Source organism: Arachis ipaensis, chromosome B04 (genome assembly GCF_000816755.2).
Source record: "Arachis ipaensis cultivar K30076 chromosome B04, Araip1.1, whole genome shotgun sequence".
Classification (NCBI taxonomy): Eukaryota; Viridiplantae; Streptophyta; class Magnoliopsida; order Fabales; family Fabaceae; genus Arachis; species Arachis ipaensis.
Window position 1 is genome coordinate 37,464,934 of NC_029788.2, and position 14,060 is coordinate 37,478,993.

The 14,060-nt window shown below is 32.0% G+C and overlaps 1 protein-coding gene across 1 annotated transcript; it reads right to left on the reverse strand.

Annotated features, from left to right (window-relative positions):
* Window positions 3,617-6,398, reverse strand: LOC110271489 (WASH complex subunit 3-like). Its single transcript, XM_021122424.1, has 2 exons — window positions 6,013-6,398; window positions 3,617-3,869 (listed from the first exon to the last, which is right to left on the reverse strand). The coding sequence occupies exons 1-2, from the start codon at window positions 6,396-6,398 to the stop codon at window positions 3,617-3,619; spliced, it is 639 nt and encodes a 212-aa protein (XP_020978083.1).

Genomic DNA, 14,060 nt, shown 5'->3' on the forward strand with positions numbered 1-14,060 from the left:
GGGTTACCTGAAACTGGGTTGCTTTTGAGCTTGAACATGAGGTCCAAACGCTTTTTAGGGCAGTGTCCGATGTATGTCAAGGCACCGCCGTCCGAGTTCCTCGTGAGGAGGTGAGAGGTAGTACCTGCAAGGGATTCAGATGCTTAAGTTAGCAAGAGTTTAAGCAGGTTTTTAGTAGATTAGGTCCAAAGTATACCTGAAAGTGTATTTATAACTGTAGATATAGAGTCCATAACCACTTTTTTGAGTAGTTCCACCTTTGATGGTAGATAACCATCCACTTTTGTTAGGGAGATTGTTGAGATCTTTCTAGATAAATGGGAGAGATTGTAGGTATTAGTTATTAATTCGGGTAGGTAGGACTAATGTTGGTGTTGTCGAACCCAACCTTCCCAATATCAGATAGGTGCTGGTGAAGTCCTTATATATTATTTGGACTTTACTTACCTTGAGTTTGGCTGTATTTTGGGCCAGTGTATAAATAGTAAATATTTTATAATCTAACCAAATTATGAAATTATCTTAGATTTAAATTTTAGAAATATATATGATCAATTGTTTTTTAAGGAGAAAAAAAAAATAGTTGATGTACCAAACTTCTAATATCCGTTATATATGGTAGATATTACTTCATTTATCATAATAAAATTTTGTAGGCTGCCAATTTGTAATATGTATTATATATAATTTATAATTTAAAAGTAATTTGATTGTTTTATTGAAATTTCAAAATTAGAAGTACATAATTACACTGGAACTATTTTATACTCACAAATTCGAATAATTATTTTTAGCAAGAATTAATAATATAAAATATTTCAACTTAATAAAGTTTACAAACGTCGTAGCATAACCTAAAAAGATTAGCAATTTGTTGTTTCATAATAATAAGTTAAATACCATATCGAATATATTTATTTGCTTGACAAAAGACTCATGGAACTGAAAAATATAATTACTATTAGAAGGGAGAAAGGCCTGAAAAGGAGAATTGCTAATGGATTGAACATGAAGATTTATCAAAATCATCTTAAGATTCCAATTCAGGTATCCCCTTTCTTAATCGCACATGCCAGAGGCCAAAATGTTCAATTGCTTTTAAAATTGTTTCTCCAAAACATAGCAGATTGAATCTGCCAAATTAGCCCAAGAAAAATGTTCAACAGTGAAGATGAGTTATTTGGACTCCAACAAATTAAAAGAAGGAATGTATTCTGTTGCCACTGGCTACAAATTAAAGTGGCTTTGTCCTTCTTTGTTATTTCTACCAGCCCCCAACAAGATAAAGATCTTCACGTGGAAGATTTTATAAGAAGAAAATTCCTAGAAGGACTAGATTAAAGGAAAGGTTTCCATATTTTAGGACAACAGCCCACAATATAGATTCTCAAGAATTAATCATACCTCAAATATCTACAATGTATCTAATATATATTTGTTTTAGTCAAAGTATTAAGTGCTTATCAGTTGTCATCTTATACTGGAAGAATATTTAGTGTAATACACTAATACCAAAGAAAACGAGAGAATATTTAGTATTATTAACGGTCTTGCGCAAAGTAATATTTTTTTTTATTAAAAAAGGAAACGTGTAGTGCATTCATGTGCTTAGTTTAAAGTATTTCTCAGGTGCTATGGCTACTCCACAAATCGGTGTTTTCGATTTATTTTAAAGGGAAATGCAACTTGTACAATAGAATTTCGTTTTTATTCAGTTTTTAAATTTAATATTTTATTATTTTTTATAATTATCACCATAAAATTTATAATCACTTGTAATAAATTAATTTTTTACAAATCAAATCATAAATTTTTTAACAACTTTTTGTATACTAATTTTTAAAAAATTAGTGAAATTTTCAAAATCAATTAAACTCACTTCAATTATTTTTGTTATTTAAAATATTCAAAATTTATGTAAAAAAATACGTCTAAAATTAAATAAATAACATAAACATATTTAAAATTATGTATTAGCACATCTAAATTATTGTCATTATAGTTTTAAATTATATATTGAATACAGAAAAAATTAAACTCAAATACACATCCAAAATTATAAGAATATGCACTCTAAATATTTTATCAACATATCCAAAATTCATGTAAAAAAATTTATATATGTACATAAGAACATAATAAACAACATAAACACATATAAAATTATAAGAATGCACTCTAAATATTTTATCAACACATCAGAAACTCATGTAAAAAAACTCTATGAACAGAAACCCATCCAAACCTTAGGGATGAACGGCCACGCTGATGCGGACGAACGGCAATGAGGAGGAGGAAGGCATATTAAAGAAGCGAGAAAAAAAATCAAAATATAACTCAATGAGAGTTATGAGGCAAGAACTTATTGAGTACACAATAAAATTGAGTTGTTAGTGTGTATATATTTTAACAAATTATATTATTCTTTTTCTATGCAGCACAGAGAATTAGATAAAAATAGATCACCAGAAAAAAATGGAAGAATTATATTTTGTGACTAGAAAAAACAAGGTAGCAATTATATACACGGTGGGAAATTCATCGGAAAAAAATATATTCGGAAAAAAGTGCGTCTCTGGTAATTATGATGTGTTGTGAATATGACTGCTCTGCTTCCTTCAGGGTTTTGTATGGTATTAATTAATAATTAGATGGTTTAAGATTTATTTTAGAATTTTAAAATAAAAATTTTGAATTTTAAATTTTAACTAATTTGATTTTTGGATATGTATTTAAATTGTAATATATTAATAATTAAACATATTAAATCTGAAACAGAAATTTAAAATTTAAATTTCAGTTTTATTTAGTTTGTATTTTAAATGTGTATTTAATTTTAAAAAGACACTAAATCTATTTATAATTTTTAGATGTGTTTGTTTTACTTTTTTTTTTTAAATTATTGTAATAAAAGGCTGAATATTGTACAACCACAACTAGAAAATTGCTTAATATAGATAGATTTATAGACAGATTTAGTCTTTATTATAGACGGATTTTTGGTTAGCAACGAAATTATCGACGGATTTTGTCCCTCTGTAAAAGCCTCGTCGGAATTATTTACCGACGGATTTTTTCAGTCAGAAAATTACCGACGGATTTTTACTAGTTACCGACAGATTTACCCTCGGTAAATTTTCACCTCCATTTCCCTGTAACGTCGAACTTTCCGACATAATTAGAGACAAATTTTTCGGCTGATTTTCCGTCGGTAATTACAGACAGATTTTTTGACGGATTTTTCGTCGGTAATTGACAACAGATTTTTCGACAGATTTTCCATTTGTATTTGGAACCTTGGAAAATCATTCTAAACTCCGAATATAGACAAAAAATTCGTCTGTAAATCCGTCACTAAGGTAAAATAGATTTTTTTTAGATTTTTCCATTGAAAAATAAACTTGTTTTCATACAAAATAAATATAAATTTAATACAATTTTTTATCTAATTTGTATTCAAATATTTATAATATTTAAAAAAATAAACAAATTTATCGTATTATTAAACTAAAAAAAAAGTACTATAAACAAGCAAGTCAATATAATTCAAAACATAAACAAAGTGTATTGATTATCAACTATAATTTCCAGGATATTGTTCAACCTACTAAAACTATTAGCTATAGTCTTCAGTGTGATCTTCATCCTCCTCATCATCATAGTCCTCATCCGAAGAGATTGAGGGTGGCGGCGGTGGCGGTGGTAGTGGAACAGCACTAGAACTACTTGACGCTCTAACCTTCTCATAATAGCTAACATAAGCCTCATTCCATCTCTTCTGTTTCAGCTTTTCTTTCTTGGCCTTTCCAATTGCCCGTTCCAACTTTTCTAACTTCTTTTGAGTTTTTCCAAAGGAGTCAAGCGTGTATCTAACAACTTACTAATACGCTCATCTGTTTGTTGAGTAACATGCTGATGAAAAAGCTCTTCATTGAGATTATGACTCTGTTCTCGCAAATCAGGAACATAATTTTGATTTCTAGATGCTCTTCCAGATATAGAAATGGCAGAAGTGGTTCTAGACTTGGTAGAGCTAGAAAAGAATACCCCTTTTTCGTAAACTCGATTCTTCTTTTGTCCACCACACACTTCCTCCCAAATCAAGTCTTCATCAATTGGTGGTAACTCCATTTCCTGTGCTTGAGCCTCGGCATGTTGGGCCTGAACTTCTGCCAACTTTTTTATGAACTTTTCTTGTTGCACAATGATTTTATCAATTATATAAATTAAGTTTCAAACAATATAGTACACTATTTAACAATAATACGGTACTTATGACTTGATTATGTCTACCAAAAAATTATTCAAATATTCCTATTATCACTTTAGATTTAGTACAATATAGCATGAGATAAACCATAAACATATATATTTCTATGCATACATCAAATACAACTTGCTAGGAAAAAAATAAGAATAAAAAACAAATGTAGCAGTTAGCACAAGGTATGCCATCTTCTAATAAATAATATTTATTGGGTGATGCTGCCATTGAAACCGTTGGATCCTTTTCCTCTTCTTGCTCTCCACTTTCAAATCAATCTACTAATTGAACTATTAATTTAATAACTCATCTTTCACTTAATCACACTCTAAACTAATTAAGCATTCCTAGTTGCATATATACATACATGCATGTGTGTACATAAATATTCAAGTGGCAGCATGTACATTAATTTAACATTTATGCTATATCTCACATAAGTGTCTTGAGAGCGCGTGTCCACCCATTTAGACTTGTCACTTTTAAGTGTGTGGGTTTCCTTGAAGACTTTATCGTGGGTTGGTGTACGGCCCAATTGCTTCTTTTGTTTTACATAAAACACAAAATAAGAAAAAATTTACATAAATAGATTTCTATTAAATAAGATCTAAAGCCACTTAAATTATATTACCATCCTCTCTATAGTTGAACTCAATGGAATAGAACCACCTAAGAGTGATGCTCGATTCTCCTTTGCTTTTGTTCTTATATTTTTCCATTTCTCATATGTTTTTCAATACCTTTCCAACACCTTTTTGTAAGCAGGAATTAGCCATTCGTGAGTTATATCCACACTCTCGCAGATATCTGATATCATTTGGCTAAATCACTTACTTGTCCTATACTTGAAAGTTCTCCAAAAAATCTCATCATCATCAATAAGAAAGTGGCTTTGCATATAAAAAGATAGTTATCTATAAAAATTATATATGGAGTAATTTTATTATTTTTCTCAAATGTAAGTATAGTTATCAATAAAAATTAAATTCTATATTATTATATTTATAGCATGATCCTTTTGTGTCAGATGCCTTAATATGATTGGCTTAACACTCTTATTCCTGAGCTTTGTTTCAAGTTTAATTTGACTTGGATAAAAATTAAATTCTATACTATATTTATAGCATGATCCTCAAATGTATGATTGGTGCAGTGTTTCCAACAAGTACCAGAAAATGCATGCGTGTTACTTTATAATTAAGTTGCCACATAACAATATTCATAAAAAAAATACTTTTACCTTTCACTCCTTAAACCAAAGCTTTTTTGGCGGAAGAGGGACATCTCCAAACTTTTTGTATGGTTTATATCATTTTTTGATGATCTCTGTAATTTTCTGACAACCAGAAGAGAAAGATAACCAACTGATAATTTCATAAAGAATTGGCAAGTTAGGAAACTAAAAAAATAATTTTAAGTCAAGAAAGGGTTGTTATTCATTTTCATAGTCCCAACAGGGAGCCAGCCAGCTATTAAAAACACTTCTTCATACTACAAACTTGGGAGCCAGCCAGCTATTTAAAACACTTCTTCATTGACTTACAGGAAAGTTATTATGACTTATGACTTCTAAATTAAAATATAGTAGTAAACACATATCTTTAGTCTATTAGCACTTTAATCATAATCAGGAAGCATATAACTAGTGAAAATATATACAAACAAAATTAATAATTACCTTGTTTAATCAACTTGTATTTAGTTATAGAGAGATCCAAATTTTAGTTATGGAGAGATCTAAATTTTACCTTATTTTTCCATATGAAACCAATCTTTCTTTTGTGACACTATTAGGAACTGATGCAGTCTCTGATGGAGGAGATGCACTAGAGCTTCCAGGTGTCTCTAAATCAACTAATAGACTGAAATTGTGAGACGGAGGAGGAATCAAAATTGGAGGAGGGGGTGGAGGAGGAGGACTCATACATCCTGAAGTAGGCCAACTTGGTGGAGGAAGACTCGTGTATCCTGGATTAGGTACCATCAAATACGGTTGCTGGTTAAGTGGCCCTGACTGAAAATATGGCACAACCGAAGTCCCAAAAGAGGTGGAGGTGGTTGAAATACTGGCTGCGACAGTGGTGTGAGAACCTCTATGACCCTTGACACCTTTACCCTTGACCCGAGGAGCCATGGCTTACATATATATTAAAGATAATATTAAAACAATACAAGCTAAAATAATATTAAAGACAAGTCAAATATTAAAAATGATTACCCTATTAAAAATCAATATCATCATCAAAGTTTGCAACATCATCATATTCATTTTTATTAGCCCCAGAACTAGAGTCGATGGACAATTTGACAATGCGGTCCTCTCCAAATGGAGACTTAAGACTAATAGGAGGCTCGGTGTCAGAAATCCTAGAAGGATTGCTCTCATCCACTTGATAAGCTACATCATTCTCTTCCTCATCCTCCTCTACATGTACATGATTGGTTTCAATTCGACCTCTTAGTTTAGCGTTTACAACAACACGCCACATAGAGTTGCAATTTCCAGGATAAGGTAAAAAGAAAACTTGTTTAGCATTTTGGGCGACAATGAAATGATCATAGTGGCGATATCTTTTACTATGATTGACTTCAGTTATTTTGTAGTCATTATGAATACGTTTTTCATTTGGACGACTTGGATCATACTATTGACATTTGAACAAAACAACTCGATTAGAGTCACTACCAGTGTATTCAAGCTCGAGTATATCTTCTACTCCAAACCAATCACTTTTTTCATTGCCTGTATCACCTTTAACAGACACACCGGTATTATCGGTTTTTTTTTCTTTTGCCCTTGCAAGAGTATGAAATGTATATCCATTTACTTTATAAATTGGACAACTTGTTGCTTTGTTTGAAGGATCCCAAGAAAGTGATTGCAAACTATGATCAACAATTTCATTACATTGATTTTGAACCTAGTTAGAAATATGCAACAAATTATTTAATAGAAGTGATATGTGATGCAAATCTTTAGTTAGAAACCTTTACAATAAATGATACGAATCTTTGCACTTACATATGATGCAAACCAAGGAAAAATCGGTCATCGCTGTCTCCAGGACAAGTTTCTTTCCAAGACCTTGATGAAAGTAGGACTAGAGTTGATAAGCTATGGGATTCGTTAGTAGAACAAGTGTAATTAACTGTTTAATAAAAGATTTGCGCACTTACATATAGAAAGGGCTAACTTTGCTTTCATTGAGTAGAATATGCAAATGAGCTGCGGCCTTGTCCCGTTTATCTAACTAATGATCTTTAACTTTTCTAACCTTGCGACCAGGTCTATTAAATATTGATAAAAAAGCTTTAATTGTGTCTCCCCCGTCATCATTTCTTCCCACACAGGTTTGCCTTGATAAGATATGTGGTTCAAAGTAGAAAGAAACAAAACTTGAAGTCTCCTTTGCCAAGAAAGCCTCACAAATCGAATTTTCAACCCTTGCTCTATTTTTCACTATTCGCTTGAATGATCCTATCACCCGTTCAAACGGATACATCCACCTATATTGGACAGGAACACACACATGTGCCTCATATGTTAGATGAATTGGCAAATGCTCCATCACATTAAAGAATCCCAGGAAAAATATCCTTTCTAACTTGCAAAGGATAATGGGAATATTCTGCTTGATAACCTCTAAATCATGAACCTTGAGGGTGGTTGAGCACAAGTATTTAAAAAACTGGCTTAACTCGGTAAGAGGCTTCCATATATTTGTAGGTAGTTCTCTGAATGCAGTTGGAAACAAGCACTACATAAAAATGTGATAATCATGGCTCTTCATACCAATAAACCTCCCTTGGGAAGACTTACACATCTAGCAAGGTTAGATGCATAACCATCCAAAAATCTAAGTTGTTGCACCCACCTATACACGTCTTGTTGCTGTTCAGAAGTTAAAGTATAAGCTGCCTTAGGTTTGGACCAACAATTATCACCGACATGCCGCAAATGTAAATTTGGATGCTTGCACAGTTCAGCCAGGTATAACCTAGCCTTTTCATTGTCTTTAGTTCTATCAGTGTCCATAATAGTATTCATTATGTTATCAAGCACATTCTTCTCTATGTGCATTACATCAAGACAGTGACGAACTAGGTTATCCTTCCAATAAGGTAACTCCCAAAACACACTTTGCTTAGTCCAATTGTGAGTAATACCATACTCTTGTGATTTGATCCAATTTCCATTATCTGATATCTTCCCAAGTCCTTTAACCCTTTGCTAAATTTCCAAACCACTTAATTTGGTAGGAGCCTCTTCACTTTCTATTTTATTCTTCCTAAAGTCATTCTTATTGCGCCTATAAGGGTGGTCTATCGGCAAAAACCTCCGATGACAATCAAACCATGATGCCTTGCCTCTATGTGATAGTGTAAAAGACTTGGTATCCTCCATGCAAATAGGGCATGACAATCTTTCTTGTGTCATCCATAAGCCCGGGAAATTATTGATAGTCCACATCAATGCTGCCTTTAAGACGAAATTCTTCTTTTCTACAATATCATACGTCAAAATATCAGGATTCCATAACTCATTTAATTCGTCAATCAGGGGTCCCAAGAATACATCAGTGCTGGCTTTAGGGTTATTAGGACCAGGTACTAAGCAAGTTAAGAACAAATAAGGATCTTTCATACACATTCTAGGAGGTAGATTGTATGAAATAACAATTACGAGCCAACAAGAATAAGGCTTGCTAAATTGGATATTTGGGGTAAACCCATCAGAGCAAAGACCTAACCTAATGTTTCTAGGCTCCAAAGCAAAATCAAAGTGGATACGGTTAAAGCTTTTCCATGCCTCCCCATGTGACAGATGGGTCATCACGCCATCATCACGTTGGTTTTTTATGTGCCACGTCATGTGCGGAGCTGAACTCATTGACGCATAAAGCCTTCGAAGTCTAGGAATTAAGGGTAAGTAGTGCATCCGTCTGAAAGAAACTCTTTTGGACTTACAACTACCATCGAAAATAGGCTTGAATCTAGGTGCTTCACAAAACTTGCAACTAGTTAGAGCAGCATCGTTTTTTTGATACAGCATGCAATTATTTGAGCAACAATCTATTTTGATTGCCTTTAATCCAAGCTTTTGCACTAACTTCTTAGCCTCATAGTAATCCCTAGGTATGGCACTACCTTCAGGAGCAATTTTCCTAATTAAGGTGGCCCACTGCTTAAATGACTCCTGTGATTGGTTTCTCTTGGCCTTAATGCATAGCATTCTAACAACTATCGATAGTTGAGAGTGCACACAGCCTTCCCACAAAGGCTTTTGAGCTGCCTTAAGATCAAAAAAGTTTTTAGCCTCTACATGAGGATCCTCTGGACTAGCAGAATCAAAAACCATTTCGTGATACCTTCAGAAGTTGTCTTCCCAGCTAATGTCATACATATCACATTTTTCTACATTTGTACCACTTCCTGAACCACCTTCCCCACAATTATTGAATCCCGTCTGATTAATCCCTATGTCGTCAATCTCTCCATGTTCTGTCAAAATTCAATAATTTGGCATATACTCCTTCACCCACAAATGCATCTTAATAATGTTCAGCTCTATAGTTTGTGCATCTACACTTGACGCATGGGCATTTACACTTTCCTTCCGACTTCACAACATCTAACTTATTAGTCGTTTCTATAAACTCCTCAACCTTGTTATAAAACTCAGGTTTAATACTCCTTCTTGTTGGATTCAACCTATCATACATCCACATTCGATGGTGCCAAGACATTTCTTACGAATTCGATATTTTTAGTACTTATAAATCATCCAACACAAGTAACATTTCATCTATCATACAACACCCTATCAATATTTAACCATATCAATATTTTCAATGCAATATAAGCAACAATACAACACAAGTAATATTTCATTTATCATACGATATCCTAGAAATCAATGAAGTTTACAACACAAGAATTGCACTACCTTAAACTCTAAGAAAAAAGTTGATGGAATTGGACCAAAAATCTCTGATCGAACACACAAATTAGTCTTCTAATAATTAACTACTGTGCACACACAGAGAGAAAGTGTGTGTGTGTTAGAGTATTATTTTTATAAAATCAACACACAAATTTATGAATAATAATAATAATTTATTATTTGTAGTGAATGCACACATGTATACATATCATATCCATTTTGCAACTTGCATCACAAAATGGACAAAATTATAGCCATATATCCTTACATAGTCACATTCACCTTAGCTTCTGGGAGCTCAAATCCTTGAGGCTTTTCACATTTCAAGTAAAATTTAAACTAGTAAGACAGTAATTCACATCACCAGGCCACTGTATAAGTTTATATATTTATAATAAAAGTAAAATTTGTCAAACACATAATAGTCGGTACTAAATTTCGACTGTGCTCTTATTTTAAAAAAAGCAAGTCTAATTATATTGTAGATGATGAATATATTACAAAAGACAAGAATTTAAAAGATTAAACAAAGATAACTATTTATATAACGATGATAATTATGATGTGAATATACTATATATAGTCTGAGTATTAGTGTTTATAAATGATACATATGAGTACCCTTCAGTTTTCACACACCATTTTAACTTTGATGAATATATGCACGTACAATACATATAGTATTATAAAAATGTTTAAAATTAACAAAGAAAACCTATCCATTCTAATAATTTTTTTCTATAATTTATCATTTTTCTACAATATTTGACTGATATTTCTAAATGAAGGTGTGATGAACACTAGTGCTCACAGTGGTAAAAAACTTTATTACAATTACACTAATATTTTTAAATGAAGGTATTGGTTACTATCTCATTTATATTACTACTATATTTCCACCTAGAACTTGTACTTTTGAATCATAATTCATATTTTATAAGGAATAAAATAGCAGAAAATTTTGATATAATATAGTTATACCTCAACAACAAGATCACAAATAGAGGCACCTGAAACATTCTAGACAAATATTCCATCACTTGTTTTATCTTTCATTCCTTGTCGTAGAAGTGCCAATGAAGCAAGACCATTAACGAAACAAAATCCAGGAGAAATTCTAAAAAAAATTCTAAACAGAACAAATATTTATGTTAGAAACAGAGAGTATGTAGTGGTATTTACATTAAATCATATAATTTTACAGAATGTATAGCATGATATCTTAAAATATTACAGAGAATAAGTTGTAACCAATATTGCTATATAATAAAGTCTCTAGATGATTCATGAGCATAGCCAGCAACATATTTTCATATTATTCAGAATATTTCTTCTTTGTTCCTTAGCTATCTAAAACATACAATCTCAAGCAACAAGCTCGGGTACAGACAGACAGAGAAAGAGAAACAGAAAGCAAAATTCATTCCTTTACTTTAAATATATGAAATATTTGGCAAGTTTATGAAATTTTGTAATGACCAAGCAGATTTTTTACATTTATGATTGAAACTAATGTGTCTATTCTTGATTATCACATTGCAAGCACAAAGTAAAGAGACAAATTTGGGGTGGGAGCTTAGAAGTATAATAATATGATAGTTTCATCCTCCCCTCTCTTCTTTCTCTTTCTTTTTTTTCTCTCTTCCCAAAAAAAGGGAGCCTAAAATGGAAAAAGTCCTGCATATTTGGCTATTACCTTCAGGAAGGTGAATCAGTCAAAGCAAGGGCATGAGATTCTTGCTGCTAAAAGCTTAAGAGCAGTAAGCGATTGTCTTAAGAAAAGTATTTACAGTTTTTGTGTTTGGTATAAGTCCCATAATGAATGAGATAACCATTAGAGTCAATTCAGTGAAAAAGTGAATTAAAAGAACCACATGATAAAAAGAATGAATGTCTTAGCATTAATACGCGCAAAAGTAACGAAATCAAAATAATTGTGTTCCCCTACCTGAGCCATGGTATGGTAAAAAAAGAAAAATGTAAGGCAGTAAATTGATGATGCAACTGCAAATCCATATTCCAAAAGCATCAGTGTAGTAGGTAACAAAGATACCCCTCCAACAAATTGAGATATTCCAAAAGTCCATATTCCAAATTTATGATCCGTTATTGCTAACACTGGTGCTAAATGAGATAGTAATATTAGTGTAATTGTAATAAATCAGAATGTATTTGTAAAAAATAATACCTTCCAACATTAACAGCCAGATCACCTCTAATAGTTTCAGGTGTAGATTTCTGCGGATCAGTGGCTCCAATTAGTTTTCGGCCATAAGTTATGACTCCTTCTCCTTTCCAAACCCATTTCATGAATTCAAGGGAAAATCAGACTAGTCTAAAAACAATAACATATTATTTTATGTTTTGTGTTTGATTCCGAAGGTAAGAAAGAGGAAGAGTCAGTTATAAGTTGTAAGGTGTAAGCTGTAACCATTGCAATAACAGGGCCAAAGCTTAGGAATTCACAGAGCTCATTGAAGAATTCCTTTAAAAGAACCAACACTTTCATCCCAAATTACCTTAGCAGCAATAAGCAAAGTTTCACAGTGCATGACCAAGAACTTTCTTAATATTGTTATACATTTACAAATAATTTTTCTAATATCCAATAATATCAAAATAAAATTAAAAAATTATCCACCACATTCATTTCTCACACAAACAGATCAGATATTGAAAATGGCAATGACAATAAACTAATGAAGTAAATGATTACCCAAACTAAAATTAACTGAATTAAATTGATAGCAAAAAGCTGAAATTGATGATTCTAAACTAGTATTAACTAGTTTAGGAAATTCAAATTAGCGAAAAATTGAAAGATAGAGACCGAAAAAGAGATGAAAATATAAAAATAAGAAGAGAGTTTAAGGGAATAAAGGAGTGACGACACAAGAATTAAATTTGATTAGGTTAAATAATAATCAAAATGATAGAGAAATAAAAAAAAATGAATTTGGAACTTTAGCTAATTGAGTTTAATTTATTTATAGTGGGGTCATTTAAAATTTGAAGTGGGGGCATATTATATATAACTATATTTTTTTTAAAAAAAATTAAAACACTGTGGGGGCAAGTGCCCCCTCTTCTTTGCTACTGGGTCCGTCCCTGACTGGCAAAGAAACATTATGCTACACGAAGCCATGATAAGCAGCACAGGAACTATGATTTCAAATGAGAAGAATTCAAAAATTGAAAGCGATGCTAAACCATACCTGAACCGATGGATGAGGATGACCAGCGAATGGCCGTTGTTGAGGTCAGTGATGAGATCATGCGACACGAGCGGTGGTGGTAACGGTGAAAGAAGCTCGTGCAATGGAGAGAGCATGGACGGAAAGAGGAAGAAGCTCTTCACTTGTGTGGAGTGTGAATGAAGCTCGAGAAGGTAGGGTCTGAGTTAAGGTTAACTCATTATTTCCGACGGAATATTTAAAATTACAGACAGATTTTCTGTCTGTAATAATTTAATAAAATGCAGCGTTTTTGTCCATTTAATTATAAACGAATTTTCTGTTGGTAACCATTTCCCACGAAAAAAATTAAATTTTTCGACAGAATTATCGACGGATTCTCTTTTTCATTTGTAATTTATGCTAATTCATTTTTTTGGTTTCCGACAAAAAAATTCCTCGCGAATTCCGTCTGTATTTTTATGGGATAAAATCTGTCGGAAATATCCGTCTGTAATAACTAGTTTTCTAGTAGTGAACTTTAAAGGATACCTAGTTAAATTGTATTTTAAAAAGTGTTAATCAGACTCCGATTTTATATTTAAAAAATTTTAAAATATTAAAATTTGATCCTTTAATTTGTATTTTTTAAAAAAATAAAAAATTAAAATCAAATTTA

Excerpts from the sequence above, each read along its gene's own strand:
- LOC110271489 (XM_021122424.1), bottom strand. The coding sequence starts at position 6,398 with ATGGCTCCTCGGGTCAAGGGTAAAGGTGTCAAGGGTCATAGAGGTTCT. Across the intron at positions 3,870-6,012 it reads GTTTCATATGGAAAAATAAG|ATACACGCTTGACTCCTTTG; the intron begins GTAAAATTTAGA and ends GTAAGTTGTTAG.